This window comes from Pristiophorus japonicus, chromosome 17 (assembly GCF_044704955.1).
Source record: "Pristiophorus japonicus isolate sPriJap1 chromosome 17, sPriJap1.hap1, whole genome shotgun sequence".
Classification (NCBI taxonomy): Eukaryota; Metazoa; Chordata; class Chondrichthyes; family Pristiophoridae; genus Pristiophorus; species Pristiophorus japonicus.
In genome coordinates, this window is record NC_091993.1 from 23,272,139 (window position 1) to 23,296,917 (window position 24,779).

At 44.9% G+C, this 24,779-nt stretch overlaps 1 protein-coding gene across 1 annotated transcript in view; it reads left to right on the top strand.

Moving 5' to 3' along the window:
• Positions 1-24,779, top strand: part of LOC139227605 (perilipin-3-like) — a 46,624-nt gene that overhangs the window by 9,432 nt on the left and 12,413 nt on the right. The window contains exons 2-4 of the mRNA XM_070858480.1: positions 6,277-6,470; positions 11,518-11,649; positions 14,560-14,826. Of these exons, the coding sequence (XP_070714581.1) occupies positions 6,277-6,470; positions 11,518-11,649; positions 14,560-14,826 (593 nt within the window). The remainder of the gene's footprint in view (positions 1-6,276; positions 6,471-11,517; positions 11,650-14,559; positions 14,827-24,779) is intronic.

Sequence of the window (24,779 nt, forward strand, 5' to 3'; positions counted from 1 at the left end):
AACATCATTACTGTGTACTGTGGAGGGATAAACAATTTGTCCAAATGAAACATAGACACATTTATGCGGCATTTCTTTTGAATGTGATGGACGAATACGTGCCTTCGAAAAAGTCACTATAACCCTCGATGTAGTTCTGCGTGTCAGTCACAATCCTCTTGAAGTAGTCCCCTGTGGGCTGAGTACAGCTAATGCCTCAACATTAAAAGAGGAATGCCCTGTGAGTGAACCATTTAAGTTTAGAACGTGCAATGGAACCATACAAAACTGTACAGTACAGTCTGGAATGGCTATCCATCCCACACTGCTGACAGTGAACACAGCAGCATAATACAGGCACTGCTCTCGTTTAAACCAGAATACAGAATGCTTGCTGCAGTGGTATGAAGTGCAGGTAGTTGACAAGCTAGCAAACCAATGGAGTCCAGGCTGGACCAATTTATAGAAAGATCCTCGCTATCTGAGACTTCAAAGGTGAGAGTTAAAGTGGCCTCGTGTGGCTGAGGTCCTCGTGAACAAGATCCTGTGACGGTAGCTGATCCAAAAGAGAAAATGTTGATCGTGCTCCTGTTATAAAGTGAGAAACCAGGCTGGAGAGTCAAGGTGGATAGATGGTGCAAGAAACCTGGATCGAGGAGGTTGATCCAATAAAACAAAGCTTTGATTTTTTTTAAACCCCCCCTTCCCTCCAAAGATGGCAGATTGGATAAGGAGGGAAAGTCTAAGGGAGGTGAACGGATTGTCAGCAGTGGCTCAGTGGGTAGCACACTCGCCTCTTGAGTCAGAAGATTGTGAGTTCAAGTCCCATTCCAGAGACTTGAGCACAAAAATCTAAGCTGACCTTCTAGTGCAGTGCTGAGGGAGTGCTGCACTGTCGGAGGTGCCGTCTTTTGGATGAGCCGTTAAACCGAGGCCCAGTCTGCGCTCTCAGGTGGACGTAAAAGATCTCATGGCAATATAATCGAAGAAGAGCAGGGGAGTTATCCCCGGTGTCCTGGCCGATATTTATCCCTCAAGTAACATAACAAAAACAAATTATCTGGTCATTATCACATTACTGATTGCGGGAGCATGCTGTGCGCAAATTTGCTACCTCGTTTCCCACATTACAACAGTGACTACACTCCAAAAGTTCTTCATTGGCTGTAAAACACTTTGCAACGTCCGGTGGTCGTAAAAGGCGCTATATAAATGTAAGTCTTTCTTCTTTCCACTCGTGTCATAAAATATTTAACGTTCACCTGAACAGGAAAACTGGGCCTTGGTTTAGCACCTCCGACAATACAACATTGCCTCAGTACTGCAATGGAGTATCTGTGTCGATTATTTACTGGAGTGGGGCATGAACCCACAACCTTCTGACTGCAACTGAGAGTGCTACTAATTGAGCCAAGCTGGCAGAATTAACCTGCGACTTCTCCAGAGTGGCTTAAAATGCAACCAAGTACCAGTGCTGGGAATTCCCGTGGGGTGGGATTCTCCCAATCAGCCACCGCAGCTTCAGCAGAAACCCTGTTTACGCCGACCTTCAGCCGACGTTGCACCCGCTGATTGGGAGAACCTCCGAGGGAATTCCCTGCGCTGGTTTTTAAGCATTCTATTTAAGACGCAGAGAATTCCAATATCTTCATTCCTGCCGACTTTGATTCAATAGGGGAGTGGGATGAGCCGAGAGTCAGCAGGGGCTCAATGGGCCGAATGGCCTTCACCCGTGCTGTAACATAGAAACATAGAAAATTGGTGCAGGAGTAGGACATTCGGCCCATCGAGCCTGCACCACCATTCAGTATGATCATGGCTGATCATGCAACTTCAGTACCCCACTCCTTCCTTCTCTCCATACCCCCTGATCCCTTTAGCCGTAAGGGCCACATTTAACTCCCTTTTGAATATATCCAACGAACTAGACTTAACAGCTTTCTGTGGTAGAGAATTCCACAGGTTCACAATTCTCTGGATAAAAAAGTTTCTCCTCATCTCGGTCCTAGATGGCTTACCCCTTATCTTTAGACTATGTCCTCTGGTTCTGGACTTCCCCAACATCGGGAACATTGTTCCTGCATCTAACCTGTCCAGTCCCGTCAGAATTTTATATGTTTCTATGAGATCCCCTATCATTCTTCTAAATTCCAATGAATATAAGCCTAGTCGATCCAGTTTTTCTTCATATGTCAGTCCTGCCATCCCGGGAATCAGTCTGGTGAACCTTTGTTGCACTCCCTCAATAACAAGAATGTCCTTTCTCAGATTAGGAGACCAAAACTGCACACAATATTCAAGGTGGGGTCTCACCAAGGCCCTGTACAACTGCAGTAAGACTTCCCTGCTCCTATAATCAAATCCTCTCACTGTGAAGGGCAGCATGCCATTTGATTTCTTTACTGCCTGCTGTACCTGCATGCCAACTTTCAATGACTGATGTACCTTGACACCCAGGTCTCGTTGCACCTCCCCTTTTACTAACCATTCTATGATATAGCGAGCTCGAGCTGGGGGAGCACCCACTTGGGAGATGTGTGCAAGTACGGAGCGATCGCCCTCGTCTTCGGTGTGTCATTGTCCTTTTTGTCATCCGGCATCACAGCCGGCCAAACTGAAGGCCAAACATAAATGTCATGATAGAGGAGCTTTTAATTTGGGTAATTAATGGAGTTACTGCCGCGACGTATTGCGAGAACATAAGAATTTAAGAAATAGGAGCAGGAGTAGCCCATTCGGCCCCTTGAGCCTGCTCCGCCATTCAATAAGATCATGGCTGATCTTCTACCTCAACTCCACTTTCCTGCACTGTCTCCATATCCCTTGGTTCCCTTAGACTGGTATGTGGAATTTAACATTTACACACAATGTTTTTTTGAAAAGCAGCATCTGTCTAATCTGTACGACCATTGAGCAACAGTTGGATTGTATGGTTCCAGTTGATCTTGCGTTGTGCTGTACTATGCCGTGCTGCTTTGTGTATTTGCTTGCAATTCCCATCTGCCACCTCCCTGCTCTAGTGCCTGAAGGGAACATTTATATCTTCAAAATGGTGGGAGGTTAACAAACTGTTTACACCGTCCAAGAATTAAATCCTTATCGGTGTAAGTTTGAACTTTCACAGTCATGGAAGTGATGAAATACTGCCAGTTCTTTCATGCTTTTGAAGACCCTAAATACTTTGTTACGAATATACGAAAAAATGAAGGACAGGTAAAGACCACCTGGTCCATCTAGCCTGTCCCACACAATTGCGATACCTTGTGTATCACAACATATACACTCCACCCCACCCGAAACCATGCGATCTCCTGAGAGAGGCAAAAACACAGTTGAGCAGTACAAGTTAGACCTCTCTGGTCCAGCACCGGTGGGAACTGACCGGTGCTGAAAGAGCGAGTTTTCCGAACCACGGGAGGTCTCGCTTTCCGGTACCTGATGACCGTGCCCGGGTTCCTGAACGTCTCCGCCACACTCCGGCTCCGGTTGCACATCGCTGACCTCGCTCTCTCTCTCCGTGCTGGTTTGTTCTTTTTTAATCCTCCTCTCCCTCGGGCCCAGCTTCGGTGCCTCAGTCAGCCGCCTTCCCTTTCCTTGCCCGGCCCGCTTACCTCGCTTAGAGCCAGGAAGCGCGGGAAATCGGGACGCCGCCCACGCCGGGACTGATGATGTTTCTGGATTGGAGAGTCCCGGACTGGAGAGGTACTATGCTTTATGTTGCAGAATCTGAATTCTGACATCATGACAAACACCAGCTTTTTCAATAGACTAGGTTTTATAGTATAATCCAAATACCCCCCCCCTCTCCACAAAAGCTGAATTGTCTTTCATTTTATCTCCTATCTCCACAGCCACTGCTTCCCAACTGCTCACCTCGTGCAGATATGAGCTTGGAAGTTCTCTACTTTCACAAGCCAATGGATGACCCAATTGCATGTTGCGTTTCCTTCCTTACCCCTCCCTCAACAAAGTATCTGCTCAAAGGCAAAATGCTGGAAATCTGTAATAGAAAAAACAGAAAATGCTGAAAACACTCAGCAGGTCAGGCAGCATCTGCAGACAGACAAACAGAGTTAACGTTTCAGGTCGGTGACTTTTCGTCAGTATCTAGTCACTTGTCCAATGTAACTCTCCATTTCACTGAAGTGTAGAGGAACAGAGGGACCATGGGGTGCATGTACACAGACCCCTGAAGGTGGCAGGACCGGTAGATAAGGTCGTTAAGAAGGCATACGGGATACTTGCCCTTATTATCCGAGGCATAGAGTAAAAAAGCAGGGAAGTTATGCTTGAACTGTATAAAACACTAGTTAGGCCACAGCTTGGAGTACTGCGTGCAGTTCTGATCACCACATTGCGGGAAAGATATGATTGCACTAGAGAGGGTACAGGGGAGGTATAAACCTAAACCCGGCACTTGCGATCTGTCAAAATTTCTCTCGACAGAACGTACGAATGTGAAAGTAAAGTGCCTCCGTGGGCGGAAATTTGGGCTATTTGCCCAACACCTGCCCAGCGAATGTCCTTAAAACTCTTACGCCTGGTAAAGGCAGACATAAGTGTTTTAAAAGATAGAAAAATTAAATTTTATGACTAATTTTTATATTAAAAACCCTGTCCATGAAGGTAAGTTTATTTTTAACACTTAAAACATTTTTTAAAGTTTTTAAAATTTCTAATACTTTTAATTTAATTCAATTTCTATTAATTTTAAATAAGTGAGGTGTTTTTTTTAATTTATATATTGTGTTTTCTTTATTATTGGGGGTATTCCCATTAATATCAATGAGCAAATACTACATTGTGATTGGTGGTCCATATCCACATGATCCAGGATGCCCGTACGCTCCCAGGATGCGTGGGCCTCTATGCTGGGCTACGCATCTAGGCCTCGGAGCGCAAGTGTTCGTTCCTCCGGGACCACCGGGTATTTTTGTCATTTCTTTTGCGGTTGGAGGCATCTGCCCGCAATTTCTGGGCCAATATGTTACAAGACAGTTATGCATCTTGGTTGAGATCTTATTGTTAATCTAAGAGCAAAGGTTTACCCTTTAGCCCATCATTTCCCCCACCAACCCTTCATGAAAGAAGCTGCCACTAGGGGTGCTAGACTGTTGGGAATGACCAAGAGTATTTTTTGGCCCTATTTCCATGGAACTCGGATAGCGGGTGAACGCATGTTGTATCTTATGGTGGCAGGAATACTGAATAAATGAGACTTATTTGAACAGGAGCACCTTTTGACTTCTGGACTAAGCATAGCCTACAAAGATTGGCAATGGGCACCTTCTGTAAACTCCATAACTACCAGCTTTTATATACATTAATCAAATCGTCTCAAAACCAGTGCTAAATACTAGCTTATAGTTGCAGTAAAATCGATGCAACAAGAAGAGCCACCTATAGATTGCTTCGTGCTCCTGGACATTTCACAACAGCACTAAGTATCAGATTTTAGTGGCCTTGGTGGTGGTTAAAGTTTAAAAACAAGACAAGATCTGTATTTTGTGAGCCCTTTGGCTTTGGGGAAGAGGGGATTTAGACCAAGAACGCAACCATCCAAACTAAACTGTACATCGCCGAGTTCCTTGCTTCCTCTCCCTCTGCCTCTTCCCAATTGCACCATAGATACTTTGGGCCAGAAGTTGCACAGGACACCATTTGGGGGCGATAATTTTTTTGCGGAAGCGCAAAAGTATCGCTGGGTGCTAAAGATTTGATTCTGCTGGGAACTTCTGGTTTAGCGCTCCCAAGAAGGAAGTGGAGCGTGAAATCACCTCACAATCTCCGAGGCGCAAGAGATCGAGGCGGTAAGTTCTGGCGCCATCGAACAGCTGCCACATAAGAAATAGGAGCAGGTGTCGGCCATGTGGCCCCTCGAGCCTGCTCCGCCATTCAATAAGATCATGGCTGATCTGATCCTGGCCTCAACTCCACTTCCCTGCCCGCTCCCCATAACCCTCGACTCCGTTCAAAAATCTGTCTATCTCCACCTTAAATATATTCAATGACCCAGCCTCCACAGCTCTCTGGGGTAGAGAATGCCAAAAATTCACGACCCTCTGAGAGAAGAAATTCCTCTTTTCCATTTTAAATGGGCGACCCCTTATTCTGAAACTATGCCCCCTAGTTCTAGATTCCCCCACTAGGGAAGCCAGGGAGCTACAAAGTGGAAATATAGAGGGCTCCAATTGGGGGAAAGCTGCATTCTGACCATTTGCATTACCACAATATTATTAAAACAAAAACTATAGCTTCATGCTGTTCAGAATATTCCTTCACTTCTTTTTTTCTTAGGAACTGCAGATGAGGATTTACCTTGTGAAGAAGCTATCAGCCCTTCCAATCCGCCACACAGGAGCTACAAGCGGATGTATTCTTTGGCCTCTAAGCTGTACAGCCATGCCTATAAACGTGTTGTGATATTCATCCAGAATGCTAAAGAGCAAAGGCAAGAAATAGTTGCTTTGGTCCCTGATGTTTGCCTCATGGTAGGTGCATCCTGTGTTGGTGGTTTTTGAAGTGTTGCCTGTTGATATTGAACATGGATGATACTCGGAGTGAACATTGAGGTCCATAGAATGTCACGTATTCATGATAACATCTCTAAGCCTTGTGCACAAGTTTACAGGAAAATTAGTCCCTTTTTTTCCCCAATTCAAGCCTAGGGTAAGCAACTCTTGATATGCGATGGGCTGTATCTTTTGTAGGATGCAAAAGCCAAATACTGCTGCTGCTGGAATCTAAAATAAAAACAGAAAGTGCTGGAAATACTCAGCGGGTCAGGCAGTATCTGTGGAGAGAGAAACAGAGTTAATGTTTCGGATCGATGACCCTTCGTCAGAACTGGAAACAGTTAAAAGATGCAATCGATTTTTAAGCGAGTGCAGGGGCAGGGAAAGGGAGGAGGGAAGGAAAGAACAAAAGGGAAGGTCGGTGATAGGGCGGAAGGCAGGAGAGATTAAGAGACAAAAGGGATGATGGTGCAAGGCAAAAGGAGATGATCATGGAAAAAGTTAAGAAACAAAAGATGAGTCTAGATAGGGCGTAAATGGGAATGGAAGAATCATCAACAGCTGCCATGGGGGATGGGGGAAATGGGGACAGGGGTTATGGTCTGAAATTGTTGAACTCAATGTTGAGTCCAGAAGGCTGTAAAGTGCCTAAACAAAAGTTGAGGAACAGCACTATAGCATGATATTGTGGACCCCGAGTGAGGTTTTGAAGACCATTGTGAAACTATGAATTCTTCTGCAATTCATCTGTTGCATGAAGCTCCAGCTATTATTTAAATGCTTTTATCCAGTCAATGTTAAAGCGTAAGTGCTACCTATGACTCCATATTGTAGAACGTGCATCTTCAATAGCTTACTGAACCGAACTTCCATCTCCGCGTAGCTTTTGAAGATGGTAACATTCTTCATGGCTGTGAAATGAGCTTAAAAAAGATAACCGCACTAGCACGACTCAGGAGCTGAAGTAACTTGTTGTCTTTCAAGTTTCTATTTCGCACCTCCAGCTCCTTTCTGAGGAGTTCAAAACTGGAACTCCTTTACTGCCTTTCTTTACTCAAGCCTGGAACTCTCCAATTTGCTACTTTTCTTCCACACCTCAGCATTGCTGATGTCCTGTATCGCAGGTCTTGGCCATTCATTTGGGCTTCACAACATTCTGCCTTGGTACCACAAACCATTTCTCTGGTGGCCCACATTCTCAGCACCAACATTGCTCTGTCTCCCTGCACTGAATACTCCGCATTGCAGTCAGCTAATTGAGATCCATTTTCTAAAACTTGGGGTGGGGAGGGGTTTCAGATGTTGTATAGCATCTTTTAATGTAGTAAAACGTCCCAAGTTGCTTCACAGGAGTGTTATCAAACACAATTCGACACACAGCCGCATGAGGAGATATTAGGAAAGGTAACCAAAAGCTTGATCAAAGAGGTAGGTTTTAAGGAGCGTCTTAAAGGAGGAGAGAGAGGCGGAGTGGTTTAGGGAGGGAATTCCAGAACTTGGGGCCTAGGCAGCTGAAGGCGCGATCGCCAATGGTGGAGCGATTAAAACACTAATCATTAGAAGTTGTACTACTCTCCATTGATCTTTAAAATTAAATCTCAATGTATCATTGGGAACCATGAAATAACTGGGAATTGTGCTAAATATCGATTCGAATCCAGTTCTAAGTGCAGCCTTGTGGATTATTTGGATCAACTGCATCCCATCATATTAATAGCACCTGTATACCCAAGTGATATTCTTGTTCATCTCCCTTTTTCAGGCGTGTTGCAGTCAATGATTGGGCACGAGAATACTTGAGGCCATGTGATGGGTTCAGCTGTAGTGAAACCAGATTACCTGTCTCTTTCACAATATACAGTTGGTATAAAACTACTTTGGTCTCCCATTCGGGCCTTATTTTATTGCCAATTTCTGTAACTTGAAGAAAAACATGAGGTTGTAGCATAAAGCTTCAGTGCTGTTGCAGGTTGGAAAACGAGATTGGAACAAATAGCGTGACCCGATTATTTTTTCTCTACCATCTGGGATGTGGGCTTGGCTATCTGAACCCTGGCCTGTACACTGCTCCAAGTAAAATACTGTACAGGCCCGCTAGATGAGATGATGTGTAAAAATATAAACTTTGAACCTCTGCCAGATATGTTGATTAAAACGCCACGTCTGGTATGTTAATAGCTCAGTATAAAGTGATATTCCTTTGTCTCATTTTCTAGACTTAACTGTTGAATTTCTCTCGACCTAGTAACTGAAATTTCCCTTTCCTGAACATTGAACTTATCTAATCTCTACTGGTGAACTTTGAGCAGGCAGGAGGGGGACACCTGGCAGAAAGGCAGCGAGGTCCTTCTTTCAATGTGCCGATCAGGTTCCCGTGACATCATCGGGGCCTGACTGCAATTTTAACCCAAGTCCTGGACGAGGAAGCCGTGGTGGCAAGCAGAGGGGTCAACAACCGGGGGGCACAGATTTAAAGTAATTGGTAGGAGTTTTAGAGGGAATTTGAGGGGAAATGTTTCCACCCAGAAGGCAGTGTGGGTCTGGAACTCACTGCCTGAAAGGGTGTTAGAGGCAGAAACCCTCACCACATTTAAAAAGTACTTGGATGTGCACTTGTAGTGCCGTAACCTACGAGGCTACGGACCTAGAGCTGGAAAATGGGATTAGGTGAATAGCTCTTTGTCGGCCGGCACGGACACGATGGGCCAAAATGGCCTCTTTCCATGCTGTAAAGTTCTATGATTGTATGATACAAACGGCTCTGGAGCCAGAAGAAGGCCAGAGAGGTAAATAATTTTTAATATTTTCTTTTTTGTTTCCTTGTGGGTCAGGAGGAGCAGCGGGTCCTCTGGGGCCCCACCTGCCCATACCCCCGATTGCGCTGCCCTCCCGACCCCCTCCTAAACACTTGGTTCCTTCCAGTCCCCAGCAGTGGCTGCCTCCCACCCCCGCCCACTAGCCAGATGACATGTCCTGCTGGGTTCAGGTGGGAGGCTGATGGGGTGCATGCTAAGGGCGCTCGGGAGGTAAAATCCAGGCTCAAGAATTTCAAATGCCTTCTGCTGTATTACAAAGCTTAACTTGTGAATGGACAAGATCTAGTTATTGCCCAAAACGTTTTGAGCAAGGAGACAGGGAAGAATGGGCAGCGAGAAATTTGGGTTAAAATGTTGCATTGATTTTGTGTCAGTAACACATGAATCTTGTGTGTGTGTCCTGATTTATTGGAGACAAAGGGTTGCTTTTCCTCCTCCCACCCTTGCTCCCTCCTTCCTCTACACGCTCACCACAAGGCAATTATTATGTGTTGAGTTAAGATTATCAAAACAAACCAACAATCTGATGGCGAGATACCAAGATTGTGGCAGAGCAGCGAGGGATGTGGGACTGAGCACGCATTTGAATGTAGTACGTGCAACTTGCACGGTGTGGATTGCTCATTGAACAAAATAGGGGTTTCCTGGAAGTCCTTGTGGAATAGTAAAATCAACAACAGTGCTAACTGTAATCTTGTTTTGAAGGGAATGTTGCTGTCTGCAAGGACCCATACATTGACCTTTTTCTATTCATATTAGAGATGGTGATGTTTAGGGAGGGAATTCCAGAATTTAGCGCCTAAGTGTTTGAATGCACTACCGCCAATGATGAGGCAAGGGATGTGAGGATCCAGAGGCCAGAGTTGGAGGAACGCAGAGTTCTCGGAGGGTTGTTGGGCTAGAGAAGGTACCGAGATAGGGAGAGGCGAGTCCATGGTGAGATTTGAACACCGGGATGAGAATTTTAATATCGAGGCGTTGGTGAACCGGGAGCTGAAGTAGGTCAGTGAGCACAGGGGTGATGGATGAATGGGACTTGATGGGAAGCAGAGTTTTGGATGAGCTTCAGATTATGAAGGGTGGGAAGATGGGAGGCCAGCCAGGGGAGTGTACCTTGCTGCAATTGTACAGGGCCCTGGTGAGACTGCACCTGGAGTATTGTGTACAGTTTTGGTCTCCTTACCTAAGGAACGATATACTTCCCATTGAGGGAGTGCAACAAAGCTTCACCAGACTGATTCCGGAGATGGGGGATTGTCCTATGAGGAGCGATTGAGCAGACTGGGCCTATATTCTTTAGAGTTTAGAAGAATGAGAGGTGATCTCATGGAAACATACAAAACTCTTACAGGGCTTGACAGGGTAGATGCAGGGAGGATGTTTCCTCTGGCTGAGGAGTCTAGAACTAGGGGTCACAGTCTCAGATTAAGGAGTCGGCCATTTAGGATTGAGATGAGGAGGAACGTCTTCACTCAGTGGGGGGTGAATCTCTGGAATTCTCTACCCCAGAGGGCTGTGGAGGCTCAGTCATTGAGTATATTCAAGACAGAGATGATAGATTTTTGGATATCAAGAGATATGGAGACAGTGCAGGAAAGTGGAGTTGAGGTAGAAGATCAGCCATGACCTCATTGAATGGCAGAGCGGACTCGAGGGGCCGAATGTAACAAAAGCATAAATAAGTGTTTTGGCAGCAGATGGGCTGCGGCAATGGGTGGAAAAGGGCAATGTTATGGAGCTGGAATGAAGCAGTCTTTTTATGATGGAAATGTTATGGGGTCGGAAGGTAAGCTCGGGGTCAAATAGGACGGCAAGTAACGTTCTCGCTAAGCTGCGCAGCCACGCAGTACTCCTTCGGTCCGCGCAGCTAGTGAGCTGGCTTTTAAATAGAAAGAGGGTGTGCAGGCACGAAAGTTTGAATGGCCCATGGTCATTGAAGGGGTCACGCGGGCCAAAAAATAATTAAAGGGAAGATTGACGCCAAGGTTGCGAATGGCCTGATTCAGACTGAGATGGTGGCCAGAGAGAGGAGGCAATCGTTGGCGAGGGGACTGAGTTTGTGGGGCGGGGGGCACAGGGGATGGGGGGGAGGCAAAGATGGTAGCTTCAGACTTCCTAATGCTTAATTGGAGGAAAGGGATCTTTCATTTTTGAAAGCAAATTGAGCAAAAGTATGACGCGAACCCTTCACACTTTATTTTTTCCAGAGACCATTGACCAAGGAGGGCCTGGATATTGCCAGCAGCAATTCAAATGTACAGATGGGGATTATCAGATCGTTATTAAGCTGGCATACTAACAACACGGAAGGAGAGCAAAAGGAGGGTGGCATCGTGGAGGTAACTTTGACCACAAAGACTGTAAATCCCAGCGCGGAGCCTTGCCCACTGAGGGCACATGCCTGGAAATAGCAGAATTGCTCCCCATGGTTCTGTGTATTAAAATGACTGGATTGGAAATCGTGGGGAGCGTGCCTGCGATTTTCCAATGTGGTCCGAGCAAGCTTAACTTCTTCCCAGGAACATGATTTTTGCAAAATTGGCCCTTGGATCTTAAAAGGTGACTTCAAAACAGATCTTGCAAGCCAACCCATAAGTGTCTCCTCCATAAACTGGCTTCCAAGAAAATCATTTGTATTGAAACACTTCATGGTTGCAACTTATTGTCGGCACAAAGAGGAATCTGTCATGCTGATGGAAATACTAGGAGAAACACCAGGGAAAGAGCTGTAAGCCCATCCAAGAAAAGGATCTGCATTGCATAAAAATGTGTTTTCTTTTTCATTTTTTGACTCCTCCTTTGTCAGCTGTGGCTCAGTGGGTAGCACCCTCACCTCTGAGTCAGAAAGTTGTGGGTTCAAGTCCCACTCCAGGGACTTGAGCACAAACAAACTAGGCTGACATTGAGGGAGTGCTGCACTGTCGGAGGTGCCGTGTTTTGGATGAGCCGTTAAACTGAGGGACCATCTGCTTTCTCAGGTGGATGTAAAAGATCCCATGGCACTGTTTTGAAGAAGAGCAGGGGAGTTATCCCCAGTGACCTGGCCAATATTTATCCCTCAATCAGCATAACATAAAACAGATTATCTGATCATTATCACATAGCTCTCTGTGGAAGCTTGCTGTGCGCAAATTGGCTGCCGCATTCCCTACATTGCAACAGTGACTACACTTTATTAGCTGTAAATTGCTTTGAGATGTCCGGTGGTCGTGAAAGGTGCTTTATAAATTAAAGTCTTTCTTTCCTCCTTTTTTATATATAGACCACATTTTCCTTTGTTTGGAGATTTCCAAGTGCCCAATACTCATTGTTTCAGGTCAGGAATGGGGGCCAATGAGATTGCATTCGGTACCTAAAGACAATTTCCTTAACCCTTTTCTTCCCTGCCCCCACTTGAATTGGTATATATTTGCATAATGTCATAGCAACAGGGAAAGATGTTTCAAGGCGGTTGGCATTACTGCTTTTGTAATCCAAGTAGCTTTGGGTACTCGGGAAAACATTTTAACATGCAAGATTACATAAAACAGGAATTACATGAAGTGTACCTTTCCCAGGCAGACATCTTTTACTTTGAACACAAGAGATTACCTCCCAAAAGCAGCAAAATTATTTGGTGGATATAAATGTGACATTCTGTCAATGGACTTCAAACTGTTGTACCCTGTAGTTCAAACAGTGCAATAAAATTACTTCCCAGGGACTGCAAAATACTAGGAAGTGTTTTAGGATGATAAAATGTTGTGATCAGTGGTATATAGAAAGAAAGAAAGACTTGCATTTATATAGTACCTTTCATGACCACTGGACATCTCAAAGTGCTTTACAGCAAATTAAGTACTTTTGACAAGTGTTCACTGTTGCAATGTGGGAAACGCGGCAGCCAATTGGCGCACAGCAAGCTCCCACAAACAGCAATGTGACAATGTCCAGATAATCTGTTTTTGTTATGTTGGTTGAGGGATAAGTATTGGCCAGGACATGGGGATAACGCCCCTGCTCTTCTTCGAAATAGTGCCATGGGATCTTTTACAGCCACCTGAGAGAGCAGACGGGGCCTCGTTTTAACGTCTCATCCAAAATACGGCACCTCCAACAGCCTCAGTACTGCACTGGAGTATCAACCTAGATTAATGTTCTCAAGTCCCTGGAGTGGGACTCAAACCCACAACCTTCTGACTCAGAGGTGGGTGTGTTACCCACTGAGCCACTGGCTGACACATATATGGAGCATTTGACTTTGATATGCTAATACTACTTTTTAAGCTGAATCAAAACTTGTCTGTTTGAATTGATAGCCCAGTGAGGAAATGCACTGCTTCGTGTGGTTATAGAGCCATACAGACCAGGTTTCATTTGTGGATCCAAATGTGACAGGTGGGAGAAGGAAAACTACAGCCAGCCTCAGTGGACTGGACTTGGGCGGGGGGAAAATCTAGACAGGATTCCCATTCATGAGCCAAAGCTTTGTATGAAAGTCACCATGAACTCAAGAGGTCACCATATTATAAAAAGGAGATAGAGGTGCTGGAGAGGGTGCAGAGAAGATTTACAAGGATGATACCAGAAATGCGAGGGTATACGTATCAGGAAAGGATGAACAGGCTGGGTCTCTTTTCTCTCGAAAAAAGAAGGCTGAGGGGTGACCTATTCGAGGTCTTTAAAATTATGAAAGGTTTTGATATGCAGAGAGAATGTTTCCACTTGTGGGGAAGAGCATAACTAGAGGCCATCAATACAAGGTAGTCACCAAGAAATCCAACAGGGAATTCAGAAGAAACTTCGTTACCCAGAGAGTAGTGAGAATGTGGAACTCGCTACCACAGGGAGTGGTTGATGCAAATAGCATAGATGCATTTAAGAGGTGGCTAGACAAGCATATGAGAGAGAAGGGAATAGAGGGTTATGTTGATAGATTTAGATGAGGAAAGACGGGAGGAGGCTCGAGTGGAGCATAAACACTGGCATGGACTGGTTGGGCCGAATGGCTTGTAATCCTATGTGATTGAGATGCCTCCCAGAGTTACCTTGCCTGCAAGTATTTGAATCGCATATCACTTGAGCATGGTAAGCAGAAGGTGCTCATGAAACTATCTGAACAACAGTCGGGAAATGAGAGGAGAAGATTGGGGAAGAAACACGGAGCCTGGTTTTGGCCAAATCAATGGCGAATTGAGGAGAGATTTCAGATGATTCAGCCACTTTAGTCTATTTATTAAGAAATGGCTCTCTGTGTTTTTGTTGTGCAGTCTGCAGCTCCTGGTCTTCGCAAGAACTTTCAAATTGTCTTCAGTGATATTGTTGCCAACCTCAATGACGTCTCAAATGTTGTGCAGATGAAGAAGCAGCAAACGCTGAAGACTGTACAAAGGTTCTACAGCCAGTTTTGGTCCATGAATCTTCTGATCTCACCCAGCCATTTTGTATCCCAACTAAAAGGAAAGTTGTGGGTTGCATGGAACACCCTATATGTGAAGAAAGATGATGTCCTCAGTGGTTTTTTCAATATCTTACTGGTAAGTGCCTCTCCAAGCTCCAGACCTGTCACTGTTAACAGTGAGGCAACTACTAGAAAACAGATTCACATCGCACCCACAAGAACTGCTTGCCAGTGACTCCTTTAAACGGGTCTAACCTCTTTCCATTTTATAAAATTTAAGTTGTTTAAGGCAAGGTCTAGGTTAGATGTCAGAAGGTGGTTCTTTTCCCAGAGAATAATGGACCTCTGGAACAAGCTGTCGTTTCATGTGGTGGATGCAGACTCACTGAATTCCTTCAAGCAAAAGCCGGATTTGTTTCTGGTTGGGGCGGAGATCACCTCTTGCAGAAGGTAGATACTGCAGGGAATTGAATGGCCAGAGTGATCTCCTGGACTGGTTTTGATCACCTAGATGGGTCGGAGAGGAATTTCCCAGATTTTTTTCCCCCCAAATTGACGTGGGTTTTCTATCTCTCTCTTTTTATTTTACCTCTCCCCGGAGAGTACATGGTTTGGGTGGGGTGGAGTGTATATGTTGTGACACACAAGGTATCGCAATTGTGTGGGACAGGCTCAATGGACCAGAAGGTTTTTACCTGTCCGTCATTGTTCGTATTTTTCGTATGTTCGTAAATTGCTCAATTCATTTTTTTTTTTTACAGCACACTAATGGGTGAGCCCAAACATTCTCCCACATTTCTTACATTCACATGTGACCTCTTTTAATTGAGATTTCTCATTTACGCTATCGGTCCCCTCGGGTTAGGTATGCGATGTAAACAGTACCAAACTGATGTTGGTAGGAAGAGGCTCGTGTGGAGCATAAACACCGGCATAGACCAGCTGGGCTGAATGGCCTGTTTCTGTGTTTGAATGCTCTGTTTAAAAACTAAGTGGTGACTAATATAGAATTAGTGCTGGTTACAGACATACTTCAATTCTTGATCAGAGGAAGAGCATTTTCTAAAAAGGTCCTAAATATTGGTAGTAAACTGATTCACCATAAGTGGTGAACAGTGCATTGGAAGGAAGAATGCATGAGATCATACAGAAGCAGATGGAAGATTGGCTGATTTTTTTTTTCCCCAAGAATTTCCTATGCATCAGAATTCAATAGAAGATGTTCTGGCATGCTGTTTATCTGTTCCGTCCTGGGACTATTTTTGTGCCTAACCCGAGCTCAAAAGTCATTTTTATTAGATGATGCATTCAGATACTGTAAAACCACAAAGCAGTTTATGCCACAAAGGAATTATTGTGCTGAAACTTAGCTGAGTTGCTTCTACCTTGTGCTCACTGTTCCTATTCAGATGGTTGCAATGCTTCAAAGCTTTTATTAATAATAACTTTTATTTATATAGCGCCTTTAACTAGTAAGACATCCCAAGGCGCTTCAACAGCAGTGTTACAAGACAAAGCAGATAAATTTGACGGCAAGCCACAAAAGAAGAATCTAAGGCAGATGACCAGATGATCAGATCAACCATGATCTTATTGAATGGCGGGATATCACCTGGGAGGATAGACGCATCAACGTCAGTGTTCTTGATCAGGCCAGCATCGAAGCACTGACCACACGCGACCAGCTCCGCTGGGCGGGCCACATTGTCCGCATGCTCGACACAAGACTCCCGAAGCAAGCGCTCTACTCGGAACTCCTACACAAGCGAGCCCCAAGTGGTCAGAGGAAACGTTTCAAGGACACCCTCAAAGCCTCCTTGATAAAAATGCAACATCCTCACCGACATCTGGGAGTCCCAGGCCAAAAACCGCCCTTAGTGAAGGAAGAGCATCCGGGAGGGCGCTGAGCACCTCGAGTCTCATCGCCGAGAGCATGCAGAAATCAAGCGCAGGCAGCGGAAGGAGCGTGCGGCAAACCAAACTCCCCACCCACCCTTTCCTTCAACCACTGTCTGTCCCACCTGTGACAGAGACTGTAATTCCCGTATTGGACTGTACAGTCACCTGAAAACTCACTTTTTTAGAGTGGAAGCAAGTCTTCCTCGATTTCGAGGGACTGCCTATGATGATGATGAATGGCGGAGCAGGCTCGAGGGGCCAAATGGCCGACTCCTGCTCCTATTTCTTATGTTCTTATGACCAAAAGCTTAGTTGAAGAGGTAGGTTTTAAGGAGCGTCTCAAAGGAGGAAAGAGAGGTTTTGGGAGGGAGTTCCAGAGCTTAGGGCCCAAACAGCTGAAGGCACGACCACTGATGGTTGAGCAGTTATAATGAGGGATGTTCAAGAGGGCAGAATTTCCTGAAAGTGTGTCTTCTTAGGCAGTCCCTTGAATCGAGGATGACTTGATTCCACTCCAAAAAGGGATGAGGTCAATTATTTCACAGGTGTTCCAATGAAGGCCCTAATATTCCAGGTCTGAAAACTGCATATTGAAGGGTGGAAGATGCCTGTGCGTGGATTTTTTTAACGTGGGGTGGCCGTTGCACACCAGCCACCACACGGGCTCGACAGAGCTTGGTCTTGGTCCAGTGGCAAGGGTTAACCAAGACGACTGGAGACCAGCTCTGCTGCACAGACCTAGTGCACACACATATCGCAGTGTTGGCTGGCCTGTGCTAAACAGACCTAGAAGGTCCCAGAATTAAGTCTGCTGCTTCCTAAATTTCATTTTTAGAAAGGGATGGATTTTTCATTGGCCTAACAGTTTCTCTTGTTTGTAAAAAGTTCATGTTCGTATGACCTGCCTTGTCATGAACAAAGTATTTTAACTGAATTCGATAAAATTTGTGGGAACCATTTAACCCTGAATAATCAGGTTAGTACATAATTTCCAGATGTTTTCTGTGAATGTCTATTGCTAAATATTACAAACTGACAATTATCAGTGCCACGGGCAATGTCTGAATCTCCAGTACTTTGAATAGGCATAGCCTCAGTCCTCAACCATTAGTACTGCAATAATACTGTCAGTTCAAAATGACATTTAACATAATTGTCCCATTTTGAAAGCATCTTGATAGTCAGGGCTAGAGGGCTGGGTATGATCAGAAAAGCAGAGAATCTAATACAGAGCTAAGTTTGTGTGTGAAGCTCTTGGAAAGTGTTTAAATTTGATTACTTTTGGGAGGCAAGCTCTTGTGTTCAAAGTAAAGGATGTCTGTCTGGAAAAGGAACACTTCTTTTGGACACTAACTCTCCCTACATTAAGGATTACATAGGGAAACAGGCCATTCGGCCCAACCAGTCAATGCCGGCGTTTATGCTCCACTCGAGCCTCCTCCCGCCTTTCCTCATCTAAATCTATCAGCACAACCCTATATTCCCTTCTCCCTCATATGCTTGTCCAGTCTTCCCTTAAATGCATCGATACTATTCACTTCAACCATTCCCTGTGGTAGCGAGTTCCACATTCTCGCCACTCTTTTGGTAAAGAAGTTTCTTCTGAATTCCCTATTGGATTTCTTGGTGACCATTGATGGTCTCTAGTTATGCTCTTCCCCACAAGTGGAAACATTCTCTCTCTATCCACTCGATCAAAACCTTTCATCATTTTAAAGACCTCTATTAGGTCACCCCTCAGCCTTGGTTTTTCAAGAGAAAAGAGACCCAGCCTGTTCATCCTTTCCTGATATGTATACCCTTGCATTTCTGGTATCATCCTTGTAAATCTTCTCTGCACCCTCTCCAGTGCCTCTATATCCTTTTTATAATATGGCGACCAGAACTGTACGCAGTACTCTTAAGAGTAGTCTAAACAAGATTCAACAAGGTTTAGCATAATTTCCCTACTTTTCAATTCTATATCTCTAGAAATAAACCCGAGTGCTTGGTTTGCTTTTCTATGGCCTTGCTAACCTGTGTCACAACTTTTAGTGATTTGTGTATTTGTACTCCGAGATCCCTTTGTTCCTCTACCCCATCTAGACTCTCACCCTCCAAGTAATAAGTGACCTCTCTATTCTCCCTACCAAAATGTAATACTTCACATTTATCTGTGTTGAACTTCATTTGCCAATTATATGCCCATTCTGCAAGTTTATTAATGTCCTCCTGTAATTTATTGCAGCCCTCCTCAATAGTGACTCGCCCCCAATTCGGTGTCATCTGCAATTTAGAAGTTGTGTTTTTGATTCCAAAGTCTAAATTGTTAATATAAATTGTGAACAACAGTGGTCCCAGCACAGTGACTACACTTCAAAAAGTACTTCATTGGCTGTGAAGCACCTTGAGATGTCCGGTGGTTGTGAAAGGCGCTATATAAATACAAGTCTTTCTTTTCTTTTGCTAAGGGGGGGACATGAATGAGTACAGTTTTAAGATGTCTGTAGCAGCTCATTGTGATGATGTCGAGACTTATGGGGAAAGCTAGTGGATTGGCAAATATGTAGGATTCTTCACCTCCTGAGTTGCCATCTATTTAACAAGGGAATGTCTCTACAGGGAATGGGGAAGGTGTTTTGTTCAGGGTGAGATTCTTTTTAATAAAAGACTCACATTCTTCGCCATTCTTGCTGTGTGTAAGAAACGGTTTAGCTCGTGCGAGGGGGTGGGGTGGGGGGGGGTGTTGGTTGCAGCATATCTAAAACCCATACTTCACGAGTTTGACATTCCACACCAACAGTCTTTTAGTCTGCTCCACCTGAGCGACCAAAGTTAATCCAAACTAGTTTGGTAGACTATCCTTGCCTTGAGCACAACTTCAAGCAAAGATTATACACGTTTTGGTTCAGTATTTTTAAATAGTCTAGTTCAAAATAAAATGGTTGGAAGGTGCTGTGGTATATTTCATTTTTAAATAAGAAATAGCTTGTAACAGTGTAGCGTAGACCATGTGCCCTCCACCCCCCCCCCCCCCCCCCCTCTTGCCTTGTATGGTGAAACAAGCAATTATCTTGCTTATTTTAATCCACTTAATCCTATTGAAACACACAAGCCTACTTCAGTGTTTTGACAAGTGCAAATTCTGAAGTAATGTCCAAGATTAGCCTGGGATGAATCAATCACTAGAGGCCAGTCACTAGTTCCAACTTGTACGCTCTCTCTCTCTCTTTCTCTAAATATTGATGCAAGATGTTTTTGATTTACTTTTCGGCCTTTCTTGCTTTCTTTTCCTTGCACTCCTCTCTTCCCTATTTCTTTTATTTCCTCGAGCAGATTCTGCCTCATAAATCTCAGTCTCACAGCCAGACCGCCAACAGATACAGGCACGTCTTGCAACGCCTGTATTTATTCATTTTTAAACTTTTTAACGACACCTTTCAATGGTATTTTTTTATCTTGCATTATCAATGTTTTTAAAGCCAATTCTTTACTTCATCGAGTTTCAAAATCATGAGGGATCTAGACAAAGCAGATAGAGAGCAACTGTTCCCATTGGCGGAAGGGTCGAGAACCAGAGGACACAGATTTAAGGTGATTGGCAGAACAACCAAAGGCCACAATGTTTCCCCTGCCTGGGGAGTCTAGAACCAGGGGTCACAGTCTCAGAATAAGGGGTCGGCCATTTAAGACTGAGGTGAGGAGAAGTTTCGACAAGGTCCCACACAAGAGATTAATGTGCAAAGTTAAAGCACATGGGATTGGGGGTAGTGTGCTGACATGGATTGAGAACTGGTTGTCAGACAGGAAGCAAAGAGTAGGAGTAAATGGGGACTTTTCAGAATGGCAGGCAGTGACTAGTGGGGTACCGCAAGGTTCTGTGCTGGGGCCCCAGCTGTTTACACTGTACATTAATGATTTAGACGAGGGGATTAAATGTAGTATCTCCAAATTTGCGGATGACACTAAGTTGGGTGGCAGTGTGAGCTGCAAGGAGGATTCTATGAGGCTGCAGAGCGACTTGGATAGGTTAGGTGAGTGGGCAAATGCATGGCAGATGAAGTATAATGTGGATAAATGTGAGGTTATCCACTTTGGTGGTAAAAACAGAGAGACAGACTATTATCTGAATGGTGACAGATTAGGAAAAGGGGAGGTGCAAAGAGACCTGGGTGTCATGGTACATCAGTCATTGAAGGTTGGCATGCAGGTACAGCAGGCGGTTAAGAAAGCAAATGGCATGTTGGCCTTCATAGCGAGGGGATTTGAATACAAGGGCAGGGAGGTGTTGCTACAATTGTACAGGGCCTTGGTGAGGCCACACCTGTAGTATTGTGTACAGTTTTGGTCTCCTAACCTGAGGAAGGACATTCTTGCTATTGAGGGAGTGCAGCGAAGGTTCACCAGACTGATTCCCGGGATGGCGGAACTGACCTATCAAGAAAGACTGGATCAACTGGGCTTGTATTCACTGGAGTTCAGAAGAATGAGAGGGGACCTCATAGAAACGTTTAAAATTCTGACGGGGTTAGACAGGTTAGATGCAGGAAGAATGTTCCCAATGTTGGGGAAGTCCAGAACCAGGGGACACAGTCTAAGGATAAGGGGGAAGCCATTTAGGACCAAGATGAGGAGGAATTTCTTCACCCAGAGAGTGGTGAACCTGTGGAATTCTCTACCACAGAAAGTTGTTGAGGCCAATTCACTAAATATATTCAAAAAGGAGTTAGATGAAGTCCTTACTAGTTGGGGAATCAAGGGGTATGGTGAGAAAGCAGGAATGGGGTACTGAAGTTGCATGTTCAGCCATGAACTCATTGAATGGCGGTGCAGGCTAGAAGGGCCGAATGGCCTACTCCTGCACCTATTTTCTATGTTTCTATGTTTCTTCACTCGGAGGGTTGTGAATCTTTGGAATTCTCTGCCCAGAGGGCTGTGGAGGCTCAGTCGTTTGAGTATATTCAAGACAGAGATCGATAGATTTTTGAATATTAAGGGATATGGAGATAGTGCAGGAAAGTAGAGTTGAGCTGGAAGATCAACCATGATCTCATTGAATGGCAGAGCAGGCTCGAGGAGCCGAAAGGCCTACTCCTGCTCTTAATTCTTATGTTCGTACCCTCTCCTGCCTCACTCGGTAAATGTTGTCTCGTCTCAATGGCTATGAACAAACAGCTTGTCTGGCTTCGTTCTCTGCTTGTGGTGAAATTGGTAAAAGAAAAGTAACATTGCACGAGGAGAAACACCGCTGGGCACTTTGCATTGTGACATCAGGAGTGGGATTTCCTCGGTTGGTATTTTCCACCAAATGGGTGTTAATGCTAGAAGTAATCAGGAAATCTTCAGATACAATGTCACCGTGCATAGTGAGAGTGCAGCTTCCTCGTTCTCTCCATTGTCTGCTTGATACAAGATGTAGTTGTGTAATATCTTTGACCTGTAAACATCTAGATTTGGAATCTGTTGGTACAGAAATAGCCCATAAATTCTGCACAGCGACTTGTCTTCACCCGAGACACATAGTCTAATCCTTGCTCTGCTGGTCGATGCCAGAAAATGCCACTAGCTGTTATTTTATTGTCAATTTAAAAAAGGAAACCAGATATTTGCATTTTTTGACTAAGCAAATGGAATTCTGTTTAACTTTTTACGGTATTTAGAGATCTTCTCCGTCACTTTTTTTTTTGAATGCAGACATTTGCAAAACATTACAGTAACTGAAGAGATGGTATGCGAAGTATGTACACAAACATTGTGCAGTCCTGTGTATTATGGTCATTGTATAACCAAAAAATGCTGTGGATCGAGTTTCAGTTTGAAGGGCAGACACGTAGACCGAGATCTAATGCAAGTCCCTGGTGTAACACATTCCAGCACTAACACGTACCGTGCAATGATGGGATCGAGGTTTTTTTCCTTCCTCTTTCTACCCACCGAAAATCTGAAAACATTACCGTGGTTATGTTGCTGTAAATGTTTTACACAAAGACCAGGCACTTGAAGGAAATGGAAAAAGTTGCTATTGGGGTACTTTATGTATGCCTCCTGCCTGCTGGCTCTTGGGCAGCTTTGGCACCCATTCTGGGCCGTATTGGCACCCATTCTGGGCCGTATTGGCACCCGTTCTGGGCCGTATTGGCACCCGTTCTGGGCCGTATTGGCACCCGTTCTGGGCCGTATTGGCACCCGTTCTGGGCCGTATTGGCACATGTTCTGGGCTGTATTGGTACCCATTCTGGGCAGTATTGTCTCACATTCTGGGCCGTATTGGCACCCGTTCTGGGCCGTATTGGCACCCGTTCTGGGCCGTATTGGCACATGTTCTGGGCTGTATTGGTACCCATTCTGGGCCGTATTGGCACCCATTCTGGGCCGTATTGGCACCCATTCTGGTCTGTATTGGCACCCATTCTGGGCCGTATTGGCACCCGTTCTGGGCCGTATTGGCACCCGTTCTGGGCCGTATTGGCACCCGTTCTGGGCCGTATTGGCACCCGTTCTGGGCCGTATTGGCACCCGTTCTGGGCCGTATTGGCACCCGTTCTGGGCCGTATTGGCACATGTTCTGGGCTGTATTGGTACCCATTCTGGGCCGTATTGGCACCCATTCTGGGCCGTATTGGCACCCATTCTGGGCCGTATTGGCACCCATTCTGGGCTGTATTGGCACCCTTTCTGGGCAGTATTGGCATCCATTCTGGGCAGTATTGGCACCCATTCTGGGTCATATTAGCACACACATTCTGGCCAGTATTGGCACCCATTCTGGGCCGTATTAGCAGCCATTCTGGGCCATATTGGCATCCATTCTGGGCAGTATTGGCATCCATTCTGGGCCGTATTAGCAGCCATTCTGGGCCATATTGGCACACGTTCTGAGCCATATAGAGTAACTTCTCACTGCTCCAGCTGAAGCTCAATTTGCTTGGTCAGAATATCATCTCTTTCCTGCTTCTTGCCCTTGTTCCTCCTGGAAATAAATGCAACATAGGGCAAGTGTGTTACGGAACCTGAGAGGTTTTCTAGTTAACCGTCCTGGTGGGTGTCTAAATACTGTGATTTCTTCATGGCCCAGGAGGTTTAGAGACAGTGGCCTAAATTTTGAAGAATCTTCACTCCAAATTTTAGCAAACTTGGAAACAGGAACATAGCAGTATAATTTCTAGGAGTGCGCATCAGTCCCTTGCCACTTGTTTTCCTGAGAATATCAAGGTTGATGATAAGTGAAGCCATTGCAACCCATAGCCGCCAGTACTTGCAGTGTTGCCTATTCCTTTTGAATTTTACCCTTGGGCTCCAGCTGTACTGTACACTTTGTTTTCGAATGATCATGTTGCATTAATCGTTTGGCATGGCACAGTTCTGGTACTTTACTTTAATAAATGGTGTCCTCTACATTGGAGAGACCAAACGCAGATTGAGTGACCGCTTTGCAGAACACCTTCGTTCAGTCTTAAGCTTGACCCCGAACTTCCAGTCACCTGTCACTTTAATTCCTCGCTCCACTCCCATTCTGACCTCTCTGTCCTCTGCTTCTTACAAACTCGAGGAACAGCACCTCATTTTTCATTTAGGCACTTTACAGCCTTCTGGACTCAACATCGAGTTCAACAATTTCAGACCATAATCTTGCCCCTATTTCTTCACATGACCGCTGTTGATGTTTCTGCCATTCCCATTTACACCCTATCTAGACTCATCTTTTGTTTCTTTACTTGTCCTATTACCATCTTCTTTTGCTTTGTACCATCATACCTTTTATCTTTTAATCTCTCCTGCCTTCCACCCTATCACAGACCTTCCCTTTTGCTCTTTACCCCCATCCCCCTGCACTTGCGTAAAACCTGTTACTTCTCAGATTTTTTTCCAATTCTGATCAAGAGTCATCAACCTGAAACGTTAACTCTGTTTCTCTTTCCACCGATGCTGTCTGACCCGCTGAGTATTTCCAGCATTTTCTGTTTTTATTTCAGACATCCAGTAACCGCAGTATTTTTCCTGTGTCTGGTTCTTTACTGTTCAGTTCAGGTTATCTATATTGGCTCAGCGATCTTTCTCCCTAAAGTAACCCATTATCACATTTATGTTGACTTCAAAGGAAAGGAAAATTGGCGTGGCGTATAATGGGCAGCTATTTTGAAATCTCCCATTTTACAGCATTGTCCAAAGTTACAATTACCCCGGGATGAGTAAAGGTCACTTAACCAGGCA